The 24,416-nt window shown below is 37.1% G+C and overlaps 2 protein-coding genes across 2 annotated transcripts; both read right to left on the bottom strand.

Moving 5' to 3' along the window:
• Positions 1-3,697: 3,697 nt before the first annotated feature.
• psmc1b (proteasome 26S subunit, ATPase 1b) lies at positions 3,698-9,677 on the bottom strand. Its single transcript, XM_051876119.1, has 11 exons — positions 9,571-9,677; positions 8,222-8,275; positions 8,041-8,137; positions 7,833-7,957; positions 7,570-7,755; positions 6,962-7,090; positions 6,324-6,420; positions 6,022-6,211; positions 4,375-4,526; positions 4,124-4,278; positions 3,698-3,981 (listed from the first exon to the last, which is right to left on the bottom strand). Exons 1-11 carry the CDS (start codon positions 9,571-9,573, stop codon positions 3,847-3,849), a joined length of 1,323 nt encoding a protein of 440 aa, XP_051732079.1. The 5' UTR covers positions 9,574-9,677; the 3' UTR covers positions 3,698-3,846.
• Positions 9,678-11,013: 1,336 nt separating this feature from the next.
• On the bottom strand, positions 11,014-18,758 carry kcnk13b (potassium channel, subfamily K, member 13b). The gene is made up of 2 exons (XM_051876477.1): positions 18,218-18,758; positions 11,014-15,141 (listed from the first exon to the last, which is right to left on the bottom strand). The coding sequence occupies exons 1-2, from the start codon at positions 18,555-18,557 to the stop codon at positions 14,243-14,245; spliced, it is 1,239 nt and encodes a 412-aa protein (XP_051732437.1). The 5' UTR covers positions 18,558-18,758; the 3' UTR covers positions 11,014-14,242.
• Positions 18,759-24,416: the final 5,658 nt, after the last annotated feature.

The following is a 24,416-nucleotide window of genomic DNA, read 5'->3' as shown; positions in this document are numbered from 1 at the left end:
GCAATATTATACACAATGTTAAGGGGGGCATTATTGGCCGCCCTAGACCTGCAATGCACCAGGCAATGGTATATAATAGAAATCCCATCAAAAAACTTCTTAGAATTTTATTATTATTATTATTTAAGGATATTATATTAGTATTTGGCTACGTTTACTTATATTGCACCACATTGCAGAACATTCTCTATTTAAAAAAAAAAAGGAAGTTCATCAGGTTTTACCCACATAGAATGTTCAGCACTTTCTATTGGCTAATGTACAACCAATGAGCGAATCACCTGTAGACCTCCACTCAACAGTTTAATGTAAATTAACGTAATAATGCAGTGCACAAACCTAGGGATTTCAGTTTTAAAGAGTATTTTATACCCCAGCAGAACTTAAAATTGCATTTATTAGCCTACTCAATCTTGTACTAGGCCTACTTGGTCATGTATCATTGATTAGTAAAATAAATGCAGCAAGGACGCAATTAATTGATTTTAAAAAATGACAGTTAAAATATTTATATTTCAAATAAATGCTGTTCTTTTAAACTTTCTATTTATCAAAGAATCCTGAAGAAAATGTATCACACTTTCCACTAAAATATTAAGCAGCAAAAAGCGTATATATATATATATATATATATATATATATATATATACATATATGTGTGCGTGTGTGTGTGTGTGTGTGTGTGTGGGGAGGGAGAGGGGGGGTGGGTCTGGTGGCTGTGTGTTACCACTTGCCAAGAAGACTATGTTCTACTAAACCGGTTAAACATGACACCTAGTGTCCTTAGTGTGTAAGATCCTGAATTGTACATTGAGTACCACCTTTACTAACATGTATGATGTGTCTGTCCTGAAGAAGCCTAGCATCTGTGACACCACCAAGGGGTCTGCATGCAGCTTTTGGTGTACATGAGCTAGTCTCTGACTGCTGAATGTGCATTGATGTGCAGACAGCGAATGATTTAAAGAGAGTGCAGCACTGATCCCGTGAAGGGCCGCAGACTGACTGCTTTCTGCTGACTGGAGACTTTCATTAGTTGCTCCTTTACATCAAGGAAGCATTTTCATCACATTCTTCACGCTGCTTTGCAGAGGTCGAATTAAGTCTTTCAAAAAGGACTGAAAGGAGGAAAACTTTCTTCCTGGTAGATTTAAAACATTTTATATACAGTAGCAGCACTCCTAATAAGGTATAATAATAATCTACAATATTATTTAACAATAATGTATTCAAACAGAGTTAACTTGGTCAAATACGAGCTGCAGCACAGTGATGAGGTTGTTTTAAATAATTAAGGGGAACAGAGAACTGAGATTGAGATGAAAATGATCTAAAAACACTGCATTAATTATGCCAGTCTCTGCAGAGTCAAGCAGGAGGAAAGACGGGCCGCATGACGCTGATCCTTTAGTCTAATAATTAGCAGATCCTCTACGGAAAGGAAATTAATCGTTCCTCTCTCTGAGGATATGCTTTCTCTGCAGGCACTATGACTTTCTGATTAAGATAATGGAGTTCAGGAGAACAGATTTTCAGTGAAATTCCTTGAAATTGAAATCTAAGAACATTAAAATGAATAAAAAACTAGAACATTAAAAGCAACAGATTGACAGTTTCTTTTCTGGAAAGAAAAAGATCTGAAATTCATGCAGAAATTGGACACACACACACACACACACACACACACATCCTTGTTTATATTACTTTATCGGGTCCAAATGACCCCACTAAGATAGTAAGATCAGGAATTTACGACGTTGTGGGGTCCTTTAGTCGGACCCCACAAAGAAAACATCTTAAAAAACATATATAAGAATGTTTGACAAAATCTCAAAAGTAACTATAGTATGGCCCTTCCCTACACTATACCTAAACCCATCACAGGAACCTAACGTAATTCTAACATTCTTATATATTTAAGAATGTTTCAACATTTTAAAAATGTGTTTTAAGTTTCTATGGACATTCCATAGACATAATGATTTTTATACTGTACAAACTGTATATTCTGTCAGCTACCCCTAAATCTACCCCTAACCATACCCATCATAGAAAACTCTGTTTTATTACATATACTGTATGATTTATAAGCTGTTTTTCTTATGGGGACCAAAACATGTCCCCACAAGGACAAGGATTTCAAATATTGCCATCTTTGTGGACATTTTGTCCCTATAACTCTGGGTTCACACAGGTTTATTCCTGTGATCAAAGCTGAATTTTCAGCAACATTACTCCAGTCTTCAGTGTCACATGATCCTTCAGAAATAATTAAAAATGCTGATTTGAAACTTAGTCTTTCATTGAAAATATTCACAATAATCTAACACTTAATTAGTCAAGAAAATATTCTTATCATAAAGCTTTTTTTTCTTCCTGAAATATATGTATTCCACAATTATTGGTAGCCCTTCATTTAATACTTTGTGAAAAATCCCTTTGCCAAAATTTGGATCTTCTCCTACAAAGCATAAGGTTGATGAACATATGGCAAGAGATCTGAGATCATTTCTCCACACAGAATCTCAACAGATCTTTCAGATTCAGTGGTCCATGCTTGTGGACTCTTTTCTTCAGCTCATCTCACAGGTTTTTATGGGGTTTGGGTCAGGTGACTGCTATGTAGGTGCATGAGATTGGCGTTTGATGTCGCCAAAGACTTTTTATTGCAACCTTCCCAAACAAGTTGTAGTTATAAAGGTGAGGTCAGATCATGTTTTGGAGAATTTATGACCCCAATCTGCAATTCTCCAACTTTGATCTTCAGTTTGTTTTGGCGACTCAAACTATCCTCCTCAGTGTGTGTAGGGCTAATATTGACACTCATTCTCTTCCAGGTAAATTGTTACCTTCACCAGCTGATTGTTAATTATTGCCCAGAGAGTAGAAATTAGTATTCAAACAATTAAACTATTATCTTATAGCCATTTCATGATTTGTGCAGCTCAAGAACCTTTTGTCACACATCATTGCTGTATTCTCAGGTCTTTTCCACAGTGATGGATGACTGTAGGAATTTGGCATTTGTCACTTCAAACAGGAAGTCATGACTTATCACTTAATTGTTCCTGTTCACTAAGGTGAACTTAAAAATATATCATATGAATGGGAATATACTTCAGGTATTTTTTTCTCATTAGAATTTGTAGGGGTGCCAATAATTGTGAAATACATATATTTCAGAAAAATATTTGTTTTGTGATAAGAATTTTTCTCTTTCAACTATTTGACTTTAATTCTCCATATCTTTTTAGATAACTGGTATCAATCTCAGATAGGTTTATTAAACAGTTTGCAGGTTTTCTTAGGTAAATGAAAACCCTACTTAAAGAGGTTGTTCCACATTATTAAGCAAGTCACAGTTCTCATGCAATACGAGGAGGAAGTGAGATCTGAAAAGCATGAAATGGTGCGATGTTATGCAAAAGGAATGAAAACTAATATTGTGAGAAAAATGAATGGAGATTTGCATTTCAGCCACCTCTAACCAAAGCTCACAAAGAGAAACATTTACAGTGGGTGTAGAAATATTTAACAAATCTGTCTGAGATTGATACCAGTTATCTGTATATATATATATATAAAAAATTGATTTAATTTTTGTCAGTTAAGTTTTAATTTTTTTAAGTAAAGTATTTTTGGTTAAATTCACTGAAGCACATATCCCACAATCAAAAAAAGAGACAAACTAATCAAATCACTCATACAGCTCTAGCATTTATTTTCTGCTCACATGAATAAAAAACAAATTGGCAGACAAAAACATGCGTATATTTTAGCTAAATGCGTACTTGAGAGGGAGCGTCACACTCATATATTTACATAGAAATGAAAATTGGAGGAAGATTAGAGATAGAGGCCTTCTGGGGTGCCCTCCTGCTTCTTATACAAAACATTTTCTTTGGATTTCTTGAAGTCCTCGTTGGTGACCTTCATCCTGCGTTCTCTGAGGGCCATGAGCCCTGCTTCTGTACAGATGGCCTGAAGAGACACGAAATCAAGAGATGAGATATAATGAACAATTCCTCTGCATTCTGAAAATTATAGACAAAAAAAAAACAACACAAGAGGGCAGCAGAGCTTTCTGCAATGAACTGAACCACTGGCAAACCCATCAACATACCTTAATATCGGCTCCTGAAAGGTCGTCTTTAGCCAGAATGAGGTCGTCCAAGTTCACATCCTCGGCCACAGTCATTCTGCTGGTGTGAATCTGGAAGATCCTTCTTTTGGTTTTCTCATCTGGTAATGGGAACTCAATCTTACGGTCGATGCGACCTGAGGGGGAAAACAGAGAGAAAAATGCCTTGAGGGTGCATCTAAAATACACACATGCTTTGAATATCACAGCGTCAGTTTGCAGTAGCATCTTACCCGGTCGAATAAGAGCAGGGTCAAGGGTCTCTATTCTGTTGGTAGCCATAATGACCTTCACATCTCCACGTGAATCAAAGCCATCCAGCTGGTTTAGCAGTTCCAACATGGTTCTCTGAATTTCACGCTCACCTCCTGAGTTTGAGTCGTATCTGCAAAGAGGTATTCAGGGTACACCATGACATGGTATCTTTTAAAGTGCCCCTATTATGCTTTTTCATACAGAGTGTAATACAGCTGTTTGTGAATGTAAAAGGTCTGCAAAGTTTCAAAGATCAAAGACAAATAAAGTTATTGTCTCCTAAAAGGAAGAATCGATTCTAAACTGCTGAAACAAGTCGTCAGTGATTCCAGTCTTATTTCCTGCATGATCCTATACGTAGATTTGTAACACATTTAATTAATACCAGCCTATGGTCTTCAATGGCTGCCCGTGAACAACTTTCTTTTTCTTTTGACCCTCAAACACTGGACTTGTAGATGCGGCCTGGAAGAGTTTGGTGTTGTCGACATGTTGAGAAGATGCTGTTTTCTGCTCTGTGAAAGCAAATCCACTTAGCATGCAAAGGAGGAGGACTTGTATTGATCCAGTAAAAACATTACTGTTCGTATCAAGTAAGACTGCCCCAGACTAAAGATTTTTCTAGTCGACTATTAGTCATTTTAAGCCATTAGTCGACTAATCACACATTTATATTAATTTAATTACTTAAATATGTACTGAGGAGAATACTAAACCATAATGAGCATTTAATATATATATTAATATATAATAATATATATGTTTTCTGAGTCAGTGTCGGCTGATGAAGTTGCTACAGATATATTTCTCATGTCTGTGAGGTGAGTAGCCTATACGCTGAGTTTTGGTTCATTTTTGTGATGCACTCCAGTTCAGGGAGACAAAAAGCGCATTCAGTTTGTTTTCTTTATTTTACAAAGGCACGTTTTCTTGTTATTGTGAGTTTACACAAATAAAAGGCCCTTGACAGTTTCAAATGATGTATTACTTTTATCTGTATGACCATAAATGGAGTATTTTAAGGTATTTCCGCTGTTATCAGGGAAAAATGTAAGAGAAATGCATGCAGTAAGTGCGTTATACTTCAGCTTCCACGCACAAACACTTGGATATGCGGCTTATAACAGCGCACATTTATCTAAGTTAACGCAGCCATATAAAGTTGCTACTACTTACATGTTTCAAATGATAAGTCATATTTGAGGTCAATGGATGATAGGCGAACGTTTGGATTTCCTGCCCGATATACTGTAATTACCACAAGGACCCACTGTTAACTATCGGTCCCTCACAGACTGCGTGACTTCGCCACAAGTTTTTTTTTCTGCGACTAACCAACTAATATAATGTTAGTCAATGGGTGTTTCATTAACGACATGCACTGTAAGCGTTTGACCAATCACAACAGACTGGGCTATCTGACCATTCGGGGCAGACCGTTTCAGACACTGCTGTTATGTATATTATAAAGTGTTTTTTGACCTTGCATGCATGTAAACCTGTTGTAGGAGAACGTCAAAACATAATTAGGAACCTTTAAAATAGCATAATAGGGGCACTTTAATAAAGACCAAAAATGTGTATAGATATAAGCATATTTGAATTATTTCATAATATTGCTTTACCTCTTAGTTCCAATGGCGTCAATCTCATCGATGAAGACGATAGAAGGTGCGTGTTCCTCGGCCACCCTGAAGAGCTCACGCACTAATTTAGGGCCGTCGCCGAGATACTTCTGAATCAGCTCTGAACCAACAACACGCAAAAATGTTGCAGACGTCTGATTGGCCACCGCTTTGGCGAGGAGGGTTTTACCTGACATCCAGAGGAAATATATGACAGATCAAGATTTGAGATGTCACCACATGCCCATGATAATGTACTTCTTTCTGTGGATTCTGTACACAAACAGTGGTATTGGACACACCTGTTCCAGGGGCGCCGTAGAGAATGACCCCTTTGGGAGGCTTTATCCCCATTTCCTCATAATACTCTGGATGGGTCAGCGGCAGCTCCACTGACTCCTGTAGATCATTGTGACAGCCAAAACATTTGTTAAGCAGCACAGGTTCATTTTTATCTGATTAAACATCACTATTTATTAAAAATAAAAATTTATTAACATGTAAAATTCTTCCTATATGAAAGGATGCCCTTTTGATGGACACCCTTCCTAAAATATATAGGCAGCTATACTGTATATTTCCATAAATAAAGACTCTCATTCTGTGTGTCAAAAATACTAAGCACTACAAAACATTCAAAACACATGTTGTTTTCAAAATTACAAAATCAAATAATAATAAAATAAGTTATAAAGTTGCATTTCTGAGAAAAAAGTCAGAATTGCAAGATGTAAAGAGTTCATTGTGAAGTATTATCTATTGTGAAGGGTCACGCAGAGCCGAAGCACAACCAAAACAATGTTCTTCCATGCAGTTTTGTGTTTTAACACTAGAGGGCCAAAAAGTTCATAATGTACCTTTAATGCAATTTTGTATGGTGATTTCACACTAGTAAACACATCTGGTCTTTCAATCTAATAAAGATTTGTCTTTAACTTGCCTTAATTTCTTGTATCTGAGCATCCAGTCCACCGATGTCCGCATATGTTTCTTGCGGAGCCTTCTCCACCTTCATGACTGTAACAAGAGGGTCCGTGTCGTCCATCAGCACCCCAATGACAGCATGGACCTAAAAACAACAAGTTGATCCCATTTAATAGGTCAATCTACCAATGTTCAGCATCCAGATTTAGATTTTATGTATTTGTGTTTTCCAAAAATACATAAAACAAGATAAATTTACATGAAGCCACACTGAATAAGATTTTAAGAATTGCTTTCATAGATTGCGACTTGAATATAAATATATTTTGTCTTACTGCACTGGAAGATTTTTTTCATGCTTTTAAACTTGTTTGTAAAATGAAAAACATAGGACAAAATGTACTCTTATTAAAGATACATTCTCTGAAAATAAGTCTTAATATCAAAATAAGTGTTGCTTCTTAAGTAAATTTATCAAGTTTCAGGTATTATTTGAAAAATATTGTTTTGCAATTTAAACTATACTACTTCGGAAGTTGTTTATTACAATTGTCAATAATAAAGTTTTAGAGATTCATCCTATTTATTTATATTAAATCCTGAATGTTCTGGTGGATATTTTACCTTGTGATTGAGCAAGACGGAACAGCCGGGCTCCAGCAGATCTTTGTCAACAAACGAAAGAATGCTGACATAATGCTCCGAGCCCACAGACGTGGAGACAATGGCATGATTGTCATCAATGATCTCCTCCAGGGTCCCCACAGACATTGGTGTCCCCCTGAGGTCATCGACCTTTGACCTCTCCTCCTAAGAAGAGAGAAAACAGAAATATCAGTACAGAACAACAAAAAGAGAGTGAAAGAGAAGAAGGACAGATGGTGCACCTCCTGTTTCTCCTCAAGCGGTTTCATCTGCTCCTGGTTTCTGATGAACTCCTCTTCCATCAGCAGGTAATCTTTAATTCTCTCCTGCTTCAGGAGCTTCAGTCTGCACTGTGTGTGAGGGGTGACTATACAGAGAGATAATCGGACATTAACCGAAAATGATCCACAAGATACTCCTGATTTCAACAGCAAAGGTCACTTCCTGTACCTAAAGGCAGTTTGCTTGCAGCATCAGGGCCCTTGGACTTCCTCTTCTTCCTGCCCACTCTAGTTGGAATGGGCGGCTCATATTTCTTCTTCTTGTCCTGTTATGATGATGGATAAAATCATTAAATAAGTACAAACATCTGGATGACACTGTTTTAAAATATCAATGTTATTCTGGTCACCTTATCATCTTTCTTTCCACCTCCCGGTCCATGTCCTCCGCTCTGACTCTGGCCCTGTGTTCAGAAAGATTCATGTCTAATATTTATATAGTACACTACTGGTCAGGAACATTTTTTTTTATGCTTTTGAAATTAATGACTTGTATTTGATGAATGTATACGAACAAAAATACATTAAAAACAGTGATATTGTGAAATATTATTACAATTTAAAATAACTGCTTTTTATTTGAATATATTTTAAAACGTGACACAAATATTCCTGTGACGCAAAGCTGAATTTTCAGCATCATTATTCTAATCTTCAATGTCACATGATCCTTCAGAAATCAAATAAATGCAGCCTTGGTGTGCAAAAGAGACATCTCCAACATTTTTAAAAATCTTAATCTATATAAAAATCTTAGTCATACATACAAATAAAATAAATATATTATTAACAGAAACTGGGACTGTCGCTATAAGTAAATTATTTAACCACAATTCATTTTGTGATTCCAGGAATTTCAAGAACTGTATGTTTTTCAATAAAAACAATAGTTATTATATTAAAATATAATATTAATCCAGCTTACATTTTGATATACATCTATTTTTAGCATTTTAATTGAGCCTGATTGAATGTATTATTATTATTAATAATAATAATAATAATAATAATAATGTGTAAACTTAAGAGGATCTGACAGCATAACTTAATTCTAGAATCATCCATTTGATATTTTGTATCTAATGCAGTGAAACTCATACATTTTTACTGTGACTTACGGCTACTGTACATTATTTAAAAGGAAGAGGACTTGTTAAACCTCACATATACGAAACACTACAAATATTATTCTATGTAGATTAGATAACCTATATGATGACAAATAAAATCATGCCCCAAAATGACATTCACTGACCAGTTTAAATGTAATTAAAGAAAAAATATTTGCTTTATATAATAAATACCCTACTCTGATTTTAATGATTTTAATTCATCTGTAATGGTGAACTCATTGTTTTCGACAAGATTGCAGGAATGAAACAAGCAAAAATACACCATAAATATCGGAATATCGCGTAGCCTTACAATGAGTTAAAGTTTTGACGGGTTTTAGGGTGTATGCGGGTAAGTAGAGTGACTGTAAAGCTTTTGAGATCTATGAATGTTTCCTCAGAGGATGATGTTGTGTTGTTAATCCATCGATGTATAAACAGGTATTCAGAGAGTTATGAGACACCGTTCACGCGCCCGTTCACACAGCTTTCACACATTATATTTGCAAATTACAGAACTGATGTGGGAAGAAGGAAACAATTGAAAAAAAAAAATGAATCGGTAAATAATCTGCTGGCTCACTCACCATTTTCACCACCGCTTGTCGCTCAAAATAAACGTCACTACGGATAGACTGATAGGACAAATGATGTGAAAGACCGAAACGCGTTTGTTCATTCACGATGGGAGTCTGGGCTTTAGCAAGACAGCTCTAATTTATCATTGCCAAAAACTTTTATAAACACTATTAACCATATAAGCTATGGGCTTATATTAGCTGTAAGGTACGACAGCGTCCGACTTCTGGCTCAAATGCGTCTGTCATAATGTTATGCTGCACGTGGAGGTACATTACCTGTCAAACATTTGGAATAATTAAAGATTTTTTTGTTTGTTTGTTTGAAAGAAGTATCTTATGTTCACCAAAGCTGTATTTATTTGATCAAAAATACAGTAAAACAGCAATATTGTGAAATATTATAATTTAAAAGAACTGAATGATGTCCATGATTAATATTAATGTTAAAAAATGTTTTTGCTGCTTATTTTTTTGTCAAAACCAGCATTTATTTGAAATAGAAATCTTTTATATCAATGTTAAAAAACGTTTTTGCTGCTTAATTTTTTTTTTTTTTTTTTTGTCAAAACTAGCATTATTTTGTAACATTATAAATGTCTTTACTGTCACTTTTGATCAATTTAATGCATCCTTGCTGAATAAAATTATTAAATTCCTTTCTTTCTTTATTGTGTCACATTTTCCTCAAAAATATTAAACAGCACAACTGTTTTCAACATTGATAATATTACGGTTATTTTTTCTTGAGCATCAAATCAGCATATTAGAATGATATCTTATATATATATATATATATATATATATATATATATTACCAAATCATGTTTTTACATACATATATATATATATATATGTAAAAACATGATTTGGTACTTCAGTGTCTTTGAAGTCACATGTATTTCTGTGTATGATTGTAGGTCATCTTATTTACTGAATGTAGGTCATGGGCTATTTTTTTTTCACCACCATCTTTTTTCATTCCACACTGTTTCCTCTGATTGCTTCTTTGACATGTTTTGGCAGGTTTGCAGGGGGTCCTCACAGATCCGGCCCCTGGAGAGCCAGAAACAAAAGCAGTCGTGACTACTTGCAGCCTCTTCGCAGCAGTCTTGTAAAGCTCTTCTATTCAGAACAATACTAGCCAAAACATCTCGCCCATGAAGCACATATTCACTTACCAACAGGATTCCTGCTATCAATGTTTTTCATCTAAGTGGTGGATATGAGGTATTCTTCTTGCACATTAAGAGTTATAGTTTCCATAGCAACCTCCTAACATCATGACATATTGTATCTCTGGTAATGTGATCTAAACACATTTCGTTCCATCTTTATGTCTGAGTACTGCCCCTAAATGGTAAAAAACATGAATATTTCAGCCACATACACACTCACAAACAATAACAAAGACATAATTCAGGACAATATTTATTTATTTATTTATTTGGTTAATGTGTCACAAACTGTTTTTGATTTGTATTCATTATTTATATGTCCTTTCGCGTCAATCTGTGAAGCAAATAGAATAGGACAGTAAATATGATACGACTTTGCTTCTACTTGCGAGTGTAGTGTGATGAGGAAGACACAAAGTTCAAGATGTCTTTGCCTTAATGAATTAAGACATTATTCATGCAGATTTCATGGACTGTCTATCCTATTCGTAGAAAAGTTCTCATAGAAACGTATTCTAAGTACAACTGATGCAATGAGAGCAAATGATTCATTTCCCACGTATACTCCATCGATCTACCAATGCATAAATGTCACACTTCCCCTTTAACGTTAGATATAATGAACATATTAGCATACTGTGACAGTGCAGAAATATGCAAGAAAACTAAGGGCATCCATTTTTACACATTTGTTTTCAAATGAATGAACTCTACAAGTTTACAGTGACTCAATTAGAGAAGTTTGTATGAAAGATGATGAACAGCACAGCAGCTCGAATATCCTCAAGTCCAAAATCAGCAGCAATAAATTATTTTGTTCACAATGGGTCTTATTCACTAACTGTGCAATCATTCTCACTCAAAAATCATGATTGATCAAAAAGTTTGCACTTTAGGATTTAAGCACACGTGCAAAAACCACAGACTCCTCCTGGTGGCCTCAGATATCTCATGTGAAACAATATTACAGTTCAATTTTCAGCATCATTACTCGAGTCTTCAGTGTAACATGATCCTTCAGAAATCATTCTAAAGGTCATTCATCCTTATATGGAAATGTTTGGACGTGTATTATTCAAATCACTAGCTTTGTACCTGTGCTCCCTTGTTTCATATAATCCATATTCATCAACATAAAAGAGGACCTATTATGCTTTTTTACATTTTCATCTTTCTTTAGTATGTAATGTTGCTGTTTGAGCATAAAAAAAGGTCTGCAAAGTTACTAAGTAGTGTTATGGCGTGACATTTCTGAAACACACTCAAAGTGGTTGACCAATCACAACACACTGTTCCAGTTGACCAATCAGAGCACACTGCGCTTTTCGGAAATTAGTAGACCCCAGAAACAAAATCAAAGAGCATAATATGGCCTTTTAAAGGAACACTCCACTTTTTTTGAAAATAGGCTCATTTTCCAGCTCCCCTAGAGTTAAACAGTTGAGTTTTACCGTTTTCGAATCCATTCAGCCGATCTCCGGGTCTGGCGGTACCACTTTTAGCATAGCTTAGCATAGTTCATTGAATCTGATTAGACCGTTAGCATCTCGTTTCCGTCGGTCTTAGTACACGATGTAACTACAGAAGAGTCATGTTTTAAATAGGAAAAATATTGAAACTCTTTGGTCATTTTTTAACGAGATGCTAACGGTCTAATCAGATTCAATGAACTATGCTAAGCTATGCTAAAAGTGGTACCGCCAGACCCGGAGATCGGCTGAATGGATTCGAAAACGGTAAAACTCAACTGTTTACCTCTAGGGGAGTTGGAAAATGAGCCTATTTTCAAAAAAAGTGGAGTGTTCCTTTAAGACACATTTAATCTGCATACACATTACACACATTTTGTGAGTCCACCATACATTTTGCATGAGAAACTTTTACCAAAGAGCATATGTACACAATTATTAGTGAATGAGACCCAAAGGATAAGAGTTAAGGTGTGGTCACATTTACTGTTGTTAGGCGAATTTTTATGGGCAAAATCTAGTCATTTTAACAGGAATCCACACGATCGAGAATTTTACGTGAGGGCAAAAGATTTTCCCAAACAGATTTCGCACTGCATTCGCACTGAATTCACCATGTTGACCAACAGAAAGCTGCATGGTTTGAAAGTGACTTCTGTGTGTGCTGTGCTTCATACATCTCTATGCTATTGACAATAGACTCTTAAAAAAATAAAGGTTCCAAGAGGGGGTTCCTGCAGCAATGCCATCTTTGAGTGAACAGTTCTTAAAAGAACCATTTTTCTTAAGCCCGGGACACACCGAGCCGATGGCAAAGAACTAGCAGCGACGAAAACCGAAGGTGTTGTCACCTCCTGTCGGCTGCGTCTGGAACAAAAAACTGCACATGCGCACACAGCACACACTACAACCGACTGCAAACTAGGATGTGTGTTCTGCACCAGCGTGTACCGAATTAACTGTCTATATCAGCAGGTATCAATAGTCTACATTCGTCATTCAAAATGAGAAACCAAAACAAGGATATACGAGATATACTTAGATATACGAAACGTAAACAAAGCAGTGCTTGCTTACCATTTTGAATATCAGTTATGTTGATAACTTTCTTCATTTTAAGCGTCTCATGTTGTAATGAAAATACTGGCGCTTTGGAATTCTCTGGTGGGATAACATAACATTAACTTCTGTCTGTGCCGTCTTGACTTACTTGCTCTCTTTCATCATTTTCGCTTTAATTCTCAAGCACTGACTCGTTTCTGAAAAACTGATCCAATCAGAGTTCCCACTCTCACCAGCGGCCCCGTCACCGATTCAACATGCTGAATCGGGCAAACTGCCGCAGACATGAGCCCGACGTGAGCCGACGCGTGGAACACACATTTAAAACTAGTCCAACAGGTCAGCGCCGATAGCCTAGTGGTTAGTGCGCCGACATATGGTGCAAATGCGTTCACGCAGTCATTTTGCGCCGGACTGCTTCACCAACGAGGGGTCAATTCTACGCTGGATTTGCACAAAAGATTAACATTGACGCCACATGCTAGTTGATGAGTTGAATCAACCCCACAGCAACTACATAAATTTATCCACTAACCATTCAGAAACATCCAGATGCATTCTAAAAGTTGTAGCTTCTTCCTGAGTCTCTCCATCAGTGTCCAACCTCGGTTTGAACAATGTAAGGTTGAACACCACTACTGACAGTCGTCATTTTGGCTGCATAAGATTCTCCAGCTTTTGTTGTTGTTGAGCAACCGAAGCTCGAGCTGTTAAAGCTCCGCCCTCTTCTGGAAAAGGGGCAGGGAGCAGCAGGGACACACACAAAAATGGCGTGTTTTTGCTCACACCCAAATAGGGGCAAATTTGACAAGTTATAATAAATTATTTGTGGGGTATTTTGAGCTGAAACTTGAGCTGAAAACAGACACATTCTGGGGACACCAAAGACTTATATTACATCTCGTGAAAAGGGGCATTATAGGTCCCCCCTGTGGATGTCCTCTGGTTACTTCACATTTCTAAATACTGGATTTATCTATCTACACTTGTCTCTGCCAGTCGGTTGTTCATGATTCCCAGGGCTCCGACCCCTCCGGAGAACTCATTGTGGCGTGAGCTGCTCCCTAACTGGCGAGGATGTCCGTTAGCCATCTCTGACAGCTGCTTCTGCATAATAGCCAGATTAACTTTATTAGCAGCCAGAAAGTCTTTCATGGAGATCATCTCTCCAGACATCCGCCGTCCATCCGCCTCGCTATCATTGACTGCGTCAGTCTCGATGGAGTTTTCACGCCGGGGTCTCATGTGGCCCGGGACGACCACGTTCCTCCGAGTATGGCGGTTCGCTCGGGCTGGGCAGCGGCAGGGAGTCTCCAGCCTCCGCAGAAGCCAGTTGAGAACTTGCTTGATCACGATGGAAATGACGTTGAACAGCGAGTAGATGCAACACACCCCAGTTAGAATGAAAAGGAAATTGCCCACCCTGTAGGCCACCTGAGCCTTGTACATCTCACGCTGGTTGCTCACCATATCCCCGAAACCAATGGTGCTGAAAGCCACGAAACAGAAATAGAGGGCGTCCAGATAGTCCCAACCCTCGGCTGCAGAATACATGGCGGACGCGCAGCAGGAGACCAAGATGGCGGCGACTCCCAAGATGAGCATTACACAGTACACCGAAGGTTTCCAGCCGGCCAAGCTGTCCGTACGCCTCTCTCTGTTGCCAGCGGAGGGACGGTGGCAGTTTTGAGCCGGACCGGCTTTGCGGCGTTCTCTGCGCTCGTGGCAGAACTTCAGAACGAATGCGATCACGGTGATGACACGTTCCAGGAAGAGGTTAAAAAACAAAATGGTGGCAGCACAACCAATAAGCCCATAAAAGATCAGGAATATCTTTCCGGCAATAGTGACGGGTGTCGTCATCCCAAAACCTGCGCCAGACACAGAAATAAAATGAGGAGGTTTTATTTTTATACCTGTTATAAAGCAATCACAGCAAGCACAATATACAAGGTTGCAAGAAAATGTTCTTTATAGTGCCATTCAGTATATTATTATTATTTTTTTTTTTTTTTATTAATAATATAATACATATAATATGATTTTTTAAATGTCTTATATATATATATATATATATATATATATATATATATAAAATTTTATATTTTTAGAGATTTTTGGGTCTGGTTGGAGCAAAATTTCCTCAACATACCTTCCATTTGTTCAGTTTTTGAACACTGAACAGTAGAAAAAACACTTCGAAAAACCAATTCTAGTGAAATCAGATTTTACTTTGATAAATCAGATTTTAATCAGATTGGATTCATGTTTTTTTTTTTTTTCATCATCCATTGTTTGACAACTTGTTACATCAGGTCAGTACTATTTTAGGTCCAATGAGATACTATTATAGTTTTTAATAATATTTTGAATTTGATTTTATTATATATTTAAATTTTAATTTTAAAGTTTTATTAATTTTGTTGTGTTTTTGTCATTTTTATTTATTCATTTATTTTATTTTGTTATTTTAGTACCAGATTAAGCTAAACAAAAATGAGAAATATGGTCGTAAAAGTTTTTAATGTTTATTTTATTTTAAATAACGAAAATGGTTTTAGTTTTAGTTTGGTTAAATATAATAACCCTTTATCAGGTGTTGTGACATTAAAACATTTTATATTCCATCCTTTGTTGTTTTTATGCTTTTGTCTGCGTCAAATGTGATTTAGACAGTCAATGCAAAACATCCATTGTCAAAATCTCACGCATGTTGAACCAAAGTGGATATGCTAGAAACAGCGGTTACAGTCTCAACAGAAATAATCAGATCTGGCCACATGTAATTTGCAGTTGGTCTTAAAAATCAGATTTGAGAAAAAAAAATCCTCCTACAATGTGAACAAATAGCCTATATTGTGTTTTACCTGATATAATCTATAGACATGAAAACATACAGAGAACTGTATGAAAACTATCCAGCCACTACAGACCTTCATTTTACTGCAGAACTACAATAGATTAGCACAACCAACTGCTGTGGGCTAATTAGAAACCGAGCTGTAATTGTCCTTTAATGAGGAGCATGTGCTCCAAATCCCACGTGAACCCCAGGCTCCAATCACCTGCACCATCCAGACAACCCCACTTTCCTTTCTTCTCAAACCACTAGAAATAGGTTGCCATTGGTGACGGCAGCCTTACCTCTCCATAGTTTTTTCTTGTATTGGTCATACCAATTTCATCTGCAAACTGGTTCATTTTGATTACGATTTCATTGCAATTAAATCCTGAGAAGCATGTATATATAGCATCCACTGGCATATTTACAAAGACCTTTTCCTACTATGTGTTTATTGATAACCTGAAATTCGGTGCATGAATTAAACTACGAATGAATAAGACACCATTATGCAACTATGCCCTTGAAAACTGTCTACTGTTCATATCCATGGTATGACTTTTCTATCTTCTAGATGATCTACAAGCATCAGGAGAGGATAAGTGTAAATATTAATGAGCTTAAAATAAACTTCGCTTGCTCTGCTGTGAAGACGTCTCATTTTTTGCGCATGAACTGCCAGATGACAGACTGCATGGAAATAAGACCTGATGGATTTAATATCCTCTTTAGCCTTTCTGCAAAGACAAATCTGACACATGCTGAGAATTAATTGAACTTGGTTTATGGAGATACTAAATTTTAAGTTCTCGTGGGTTAATATTGAAAGAGTTTCACTTTCAAAAAAGGTTTATGTATTAGTCGAATTGATGGAATGGAATTCTGTTTACAGTTAATCTGTTTATCATGTTCAGAGGTTTCACATATAGGTTTATTCTCTTGCTTCTTCACAAAAAAAGTGTTTTTCCTCAATATAGCTCTAAACTATCAGATAATATGTATATATATATATATATATATATATATATATATATATATATATATATATATATATATATATATCTATATATATCTTACCAGAGTCTGTGTGATGTTAGCAGATGAAATGTGACCCTGGACCACAAAACCAGTCATCGCACGGGTATATTTGTAGCAATAGTCAACAATACATTGTATGGGTCAAATGATCGATTTTTCTTTTATGCCAAAAATCATTAGGATATTAAGTAAAGATCATGTTCCATGAAGATATTTTGTAAATTTCCTACCTTAAATATATCAAAAAACATATTTTTGTGAGTGGATATGCATTGCTAAGGACTTCATTTGGACAACTTTAAAGGCGATTTTCTCAATATTTTGATTTTTTTTTTTTTTTTTTTTTGCACCCTCAGATTACAGATTTTCAAATAGTTGTATCTCGGCCAAATATTGTCCTAACAAACCATACATCAATGGAAAGCTTATTTATGATGAATAAATCTCAATTTAAAAAAATTGACCCTTATGGCTGGTTTTGTGGTCCATGGTCACAAATATAGAAAGGGGGAAGAAGACTCAATTTAATAGCCTATTAATTTTACAAATACCTGACAGTGGTAATGGCAAAAAAGTATACAGCTGTGAAACCTTTTGAGTATTAGTTATAGCCAGGCTGTTTTAGATAATGCTTTAGAGAGAGAGAGAGAGAGAGAATATGAAATGAATTGGTTTGCACAGTGACCAGCTCAGATTAGCTTCAAAGTGCTTTTGATTAGTTTTAAATAGCTTTTGTAAAAACAAATGGCAGGTAAATGAAAAGGACAATGTTTCCCACGTCTCAGGAGTCAAGATGCTTGAAATCCATTAAATCAGATTAAACTTGTTAATTAAACCATGACGTGAGAAAATCCATCTAGTCTTAAACATCAATATTATCACTTTAGTGCCACTGAAAGAAAAAAAAAAGCTATCGTTTCGCTGTCTGAATGCGAACCAAATGGTAAGGACCTGTTGCGCATGTTACTTTAATGTATTTATGCTGGCTATAATCACTCTAATAGATTACATTTTTATCAAAATATTTTTGTGCACTTTGAGTTTAGAAGGTTATTTTGGCAGCTCACCGATAGTTGAAACCACAGTTCCGACAAAATAAAAAGCTCCCGCGAAATCCCATCGCGGTCTGGTCGCGTCCACACGGATTCCCGCCACATTGGCTTCCTCGTAGTTCCTCAGGAAGTTCTTCAGGTCGTCTTGACTCAGGTTGTACTTGTGGGTGAACTGCTCGATCCTCTGAGCCCATCTCTCCTTGGCGAGCTTCTCCTTCGGATGCTCCAGCGCTGAAAACACCGCTGCCCCGCATAACAGGTAGATGATGATTAGCAAAGCCAACATGAGAAATCTTGCATTATCTTCATTTATGTTACTGATGCTGTTGCAGCAGCATCCAGCCCTGCAAGCCATTATTTTAGAGCAATATTATAGGAACAGATGAACCACCACATCCCAGTTCATCATGGATCATGCATTTTTCTGTTCAGAGGTCTGCGTCCAAATGTTTCTGGGATCTTAATCTCAGAAGCGTTATTCTGCTCGAAATGTCCAGCTCCTGCCGGAAGACATCTGCCAGCATGATGCGTTTTGTCTCCAGCGCTGTGATGGACTGTGTGACCCCAACCTCTCCAAGAGCGCGCGCAGATCCGGTCAGTGGCGTCAGATCAGATCACAGGTTCTACAGCAGCGCGCGCGCGTACACACACACACACACACACACACACACACAAAGGAGAAATCTTTTAAACATATAATTCAAAACACTTATACCAAGTTGTTTAAAATACCATTTTTTTTATTCATGTTGGTTTTATTTTTTATTTTCTACAAATAGCCTGTTTTTTAATGGCTTTAAAAATATGGTGTCAACTGAAAAAAAGTTTTTTTTATTTTTATTTTTTATTAACCATTATTTTCAAAGCCCTTTCCAGCATATTTTTCAAAGTAAATTTTGTTAGCTCAGAGGGGAAATAATAATTAATCATAACTTGTTATAATTAATTATGATCATTTGGACCAGTTAATCAGATTAACTTGATGTAGTTACACAAATAACTACATCAAGTAGTAGTGGGGATTCGTAAACGACAATGGCCATCAGGACGCAAGATTCGATCATTTCAGCTTGTGTAGTGTCAAAATAGCTGTAAAAAATTGAAACAAATTTACACAGTAAAATACAATTTTCCACAGTAAAAACAATGTATTCTGGGTAATTTTATTTGTTGTTTTTGAGAAAGACTTTCTCGAAAATGACAAATAATATTACCCAGAATGCACTGTTTTCACAGTGTATTACTGCTTCAATAGAAAACGGTATTTTACTGTGTAAATTTGTTTAGTTTTTTTTTAGAGTGTAGTGGACTACAACCGATGCCACGTCTGCGATGCTTCACGATGTCACGACAGAAAGACTAGCATGTTTAATATTTTTCCAGTCGTCCACAGCCAATAGAAGCACAGAAGCGCCTTCCTACATGCTTTCAAACGTGCTGAAATGAAAGAGAGACAATAGTATCTTTCCTGCTAGGTGGAATTTTACAATGGAGGATATGTTTGTGGAGCTATGGCAACAATACTCCTGCATTTATGATGTTTCCTCGAAGGACTACTGCAACAGAGTGAAAAAGGGTAAATAAAACATACACTATATTGCCAAAAGTATTGGGACACCTCTCCAAATCATTGAATTCAGGTGTTCCCATCACTTCCATGGCCACAGGTGTATAAAATCAAGCGCCTAGGCAGGCAGACTGCTTCTACAAACATTTGTGAAAGAATGAATCGCTCTCAGGAGCTCAGTGAATTCAAGCGTGGTACTGTGATAGGTTACCACCAGTCCATTCGTGAAATTTCCTCACTACTAAATATTCAACGGTCAACTGTTAGTGGTATCATAACAAAGTGGAAGCAATTGGGAACAACAGCAACTGAGCCACGAAGTGGTAGGCCACGTAAAATCACAGAGCGGGGTCAGCGCATGCTGAGTTGCCCACTTTGTGCAGAGTCAATAGCTACAGACCTCCAAATTTCGTGTGGCCTTCAGATTAGCTCAAGAACAGTGCGTAGAGAGCTTCATGGAATGGGTTTCCATGGCTGAGCAGCTGCATCCAAGCCTTACATCACCAAGTGCAATGCAAAGTGTCGGATGCAGTGGTGTAAAGCACGCCGCCACTGGACTCTAGGCATTGTGCCAAGTGTAAAGTTTGGAGGAGGGGGGATTATGGTGTGGGGTTGTTTCTCAGGGTTTTTCCGGATTTTCAAGGGTTGGTCTTGGCCCCTTAGTTCCAGTGAAAGGAACTCTTAATGCTTCAGCATACCAAGACATTTTGGACAATTTCATGCTCCCAACTTTGTGGGAACAGTTTGGGGATGGCCCCTTCCTGTTCCAACATGACTGCGCACCAGTGCACAAAGCAAGGCCCATGAAGACATGGATGAGCGAGTTTGGTATGGAGGAACTTGACTGGCCTGCACAGAGTCCTGACCTCAACCCGATAGAACACCTTTGGGATGAATTAGAGCGGAGACTGCGAGCCAGGCCTTCTCACCAACATCACTGCCTGACCTCACAAATGTGCTTCTTCAAGAATGGCCAAAAAATCCAATAAACACACTCCTAAACCTTGTGGAAAGTCTTCCTAGAAGAATTGAAGCTGTTATAGCTGCAAAGGGTGGGCCAACTCCATATTAAATCCTACAGATTAAGAATGAGATGTCATTAAAGTTCATGTGCATGTAAATGCAGATGTCCCAAAACTTTTCCCAAAATCCAAATATTCATGCAATCCAGATATGTGTCCACTTTTGGGATTTTCTGACAACAAGTCAGAGCAAAACACGCTGCTAGCCATTGTTTGTTTACGCTCACGGCACCTTCTGTCAGTCGATGGTCCCGCCTTCTCGATGACAGCACCCACGTTGGTAAAGACGGCACAAACAAAGAATGGTCGGGTAGCAACGTGAAGTCTGGCATGTTTCTTGTCCACGACATGACAAGATTTTAGGAGTCAAAACCAACAAAAATATTGTGTAGTCTGAACCCAGCATAATATTGCAATCAATTAATCAGTTCGTCCAGTGAACACTCAGTATTGTTTATGTGTTAATTCATTTTTCATTTTTCTTTCTTAGCATGCTAACAAGATCAGAAATCGTTTAAGTGACATCTGTAGGCAGAATCAGAACCAGGGAGTATTGTGCACAAAGTTTTATTAACTAAATCAAGAACACATAACTGATCTAAACAAACACATACACACAAAACACGCATACATGGGAAATGGTAAAGTGGAAGTGGATTAAACCGGAAACAGGACTCTTATGGAAAAGAGTCATTTAACCATATGAAAAGAACCATCAGCTCTGATTTCAAAGCAAAGTGTACGATAGCTTACACCAAACCTCTATCTAGTGAAGGGTACGATACTTGCATTTGCCTTGGCCGTTGAACAAGAGTCCGGATGCAGTCTCAGGAGAAGGTCTGATGTTTGGCTGTTCAGTGATGGTGAAGTTGGAGTTTTCTTCCAAGCTGGAATGAAGAAATTACAGTCTGACTTTGTTGGGAAAGTTCTCCCATGCTTATGGAAACCGTGATACTTTTTTTCATAGAAATAGAAAGTTAAATAGAAAGTTAAAAAGAACAGTATTTATTTGAAATAGATGTCACAAACTATTTCAATAATCAATAATTTCAGTCTTTTAATTAAACATTTTTTGTACAGTCTCTAGACAGTTGCACCACCATTTTTTTTACTTTTACCTCCACAAAAAGTTTCAAACTGACTTTTTAATTTAGAAATGACAACTCATTCTTCAAATCATAGAAGAAGTGTATTCAAGTTATTTTGAAACTTGAAATTTTTGAATAGCTTAATACAGCCAAAATCTCATCACTGACACATGCACAAAAGTCTTGTAGATAGTCGTGTAACATTAAGCACGTTTGCATTATTAGATTAGACTGTGCGGTGGGAATACTTCATTGTGATCAATAGTGTATGACCTTTTGAATCTGGTTGGGAAATTTTCAGCATTTACTCTGGGACGTCCAGAGGCAACTTCTGTAAATGTCACAGTTCGGACAGGGAAACGAAAATCCATTATGCATTTAAGACAGACAGACACAATGTATTTATAGATTCAGTGCTAAACTGTCCGATCGATTGGTTTAGACATTGCACAGAGCTTTGAAGTCTGATGTATTGCGTTATTTTTAGAGCTAAAAATGTGCTTGTCCTTAGAAAGTTTTCAGGACCTTGGTGATTAGGATTACGTTCAAATCAGGCCCGGCTCCACAGGGGCGGCAGAGGTGAACTGGTTCACCCAATAATGAGTTCAGCTTGACAAACACATATTATATTATCATCGTACAGTGATTTGTATCAAATATTAGTAAGTAATACCATGTATTTTAATGTCAAACTTTCAAAGTCATGTTAACACACATAGAGGCAACATCCGACAAAACCTGACAAAGTGTCTTTTGCTGTCTGTCGGTGCAGTCTGAATTGGCCTACAGAGACAGGATAAAAGAAAATATAATGCTGCATTCACCCCAATGTCATAATTACCGTCATTTTGCGACCATTAAAAAAGTATGTTCTATATTGTATGAATGTAGTTGTGTCTCAAAATAATGCACTATACATTTGTACACTATGTACTTTGTATGAACTTAATAAGGTTATTTTGATAGCCCTTCCCTCTCCGCTACGTAATTAAAGCTGCGACAGTCGAGTGTGTGAAGTCCAACATTCCACACTTAGTTTTTTCGGTTAATTAAGTGCATCATTGGGGTATTTAAAGTGCTTTTTTTTAGTATGAATGTGTGTAGTATGAATGTTATCTGGACGTACAACATCCACCATGTTGTTACTGTCACGTGACCTACCAGCATCAGGGGCGACGCTTCACTGCCATTCACAAATCCTCTCCCGTGGCCTCATGGGATAGTAAAGTGTCCCGCCAATGCACACTTCAGATTCTTGCCGGAAGTAGTAGTTCATCTGGGTACTTTTTGTCTACTGTTTTTCAAATACTATGTATTCGGACATACTACTCTGTTGGCTTACTGTTTTTCACTATTTTATTTCGGATGCAGTGTGTATTCGGACATACCGTATTGTTCCGAATATAAGAATGTTTTTTTCTTAAGAAACACATCTGAAAAAACAGTTTCATCTTATATTCAGCTTTTAGACTTGTATGGCAATGATACACTCATAACAATAGGTGGCGCCAAATACGTGTAAAAAGTGTGTGCCAAGAAATACGGTGTATCAAAGTGTAATGTTAGGAGATCGCGAGTGCTAAAAGACAGTCTTAAAAAGGCTAACAGTCACAGAAAATCCTACCGTCTAAGAGTTGCGTGACTGTCACAAGTGCGTCGCACAAGTCCTGAAAAGAGAAGCCAAAACATCCCCGGTGGCTGGTTCCAGTATAGGTCATAAACCCTGCCCTCTCTATGTAATCTTATGGGACATGAGACAAACTAAACAATCAAATTACACTTCAAATAAAAAAAAATTTCCAAAAGGTTTTAGTTAGTTATTTGATTCTATAAAAACGGGAGTGTGACGTCATGGTTGACAGCTGAGATTGACAGCTTCTCTGAGTGAGGTAGCCACTGAAGCACCAACAGACTTTTTTCGGGATTTTCAGGTTGGAGCTTTAATTTTAATTTCTGCATTTCCATAGCTTGCAGTAAACTGTACTAACCAATTCTGCAGGAGTGTGAATCTACAAACATAAGTTCACAACACAACGGAAACAAGCCACAACACAACGAAATAAAGCCACAGCACAAAGAAATCGAGCTACAACACAACGGAAATGCTCCCGACCACTAGGGGGCTCTCAGAGCTCGGTAAAGTTAGTTTTCCTTGCCAATATTCTAGAGTCAATTAGTTTCAACAGTATGTAACCACTGTATATCGACATGAAATATTAATTCAAAATCAACTAGGTGCTCAATAGCTTCATATTTATACATGTGAATGATTTGATGCGCTACCACGGCGCATGATGACGGGAACTTCTGCCAATTCCACCAAGTGGTTAAAACGTATAATTTGTATTAATTAAAATTATTAACATTTAAAAACAGACATGTTCAAATTCCAAAGCTTGTCAGTCTTACCAACAGGAACAAACAAGCTTTGGAATTTGAACATGTCTGTTTTTAAATGTTAAACAAAGTAATTGTAATGAATACAAATGATTCATTTTAACCACTTGGTGGAATATAATCTCTTATATAAGATGACT

This window comes from Ctenopharyngodon idella, chromosome 20, assembly GCF_019924925.1.
Source record: "Ctenopharyngodon idella isolate HZGC_01 chromosome 20, HZGC01, whole genome shotgun sequence".
Classification (NCBI taxonomy): Eukaryota; Metazoa; Chordata; class Actinopteri; order Cypriniformes; family Xenocyprididae; genus Ctenopharyngodon; species Ctenopharyngodon idella.
Note: the sequence above shows the minus strand (reverse complement) of the source record. Positions and strands in the feature narration are given on the sequence as shown.

Excerpts from the sequence above, each read along its gene's own strand:
- kcnk13b (XM_051876477.1), bottom strand. The coding sequence starts at position 18,557 with ATGGCTTGCAGGGCTGGATGCTGCTGCAACAGCATCAGTAACATAAAT. Across the intron at positions 15,142-18,217 it reads AACTGTGGTTTCAACTATCG|GTTTTGGGATGACGACACCC; the intron begins GTGAGCTGCCAA and ends TGTCTGGCGCAG.
- psmc1b (XM_051876119.1), bottom strand. Across the intron at positions 7,091-7,569 it reads CCGTCTTGCTCAATCACAAG|GTCCATGCTGTCATTGGGGT; the intron begins GTAAAATATCCA and ends TGTTGTTTTTAG. Across the intron at positions 3,982-4,123 it reads TTTCAGGAGCCGATATTAAG|GCCATCTGTACAGAAGCAGG; the intron begins GTATGTTGATGG and ends GTGTCTCTTCAG.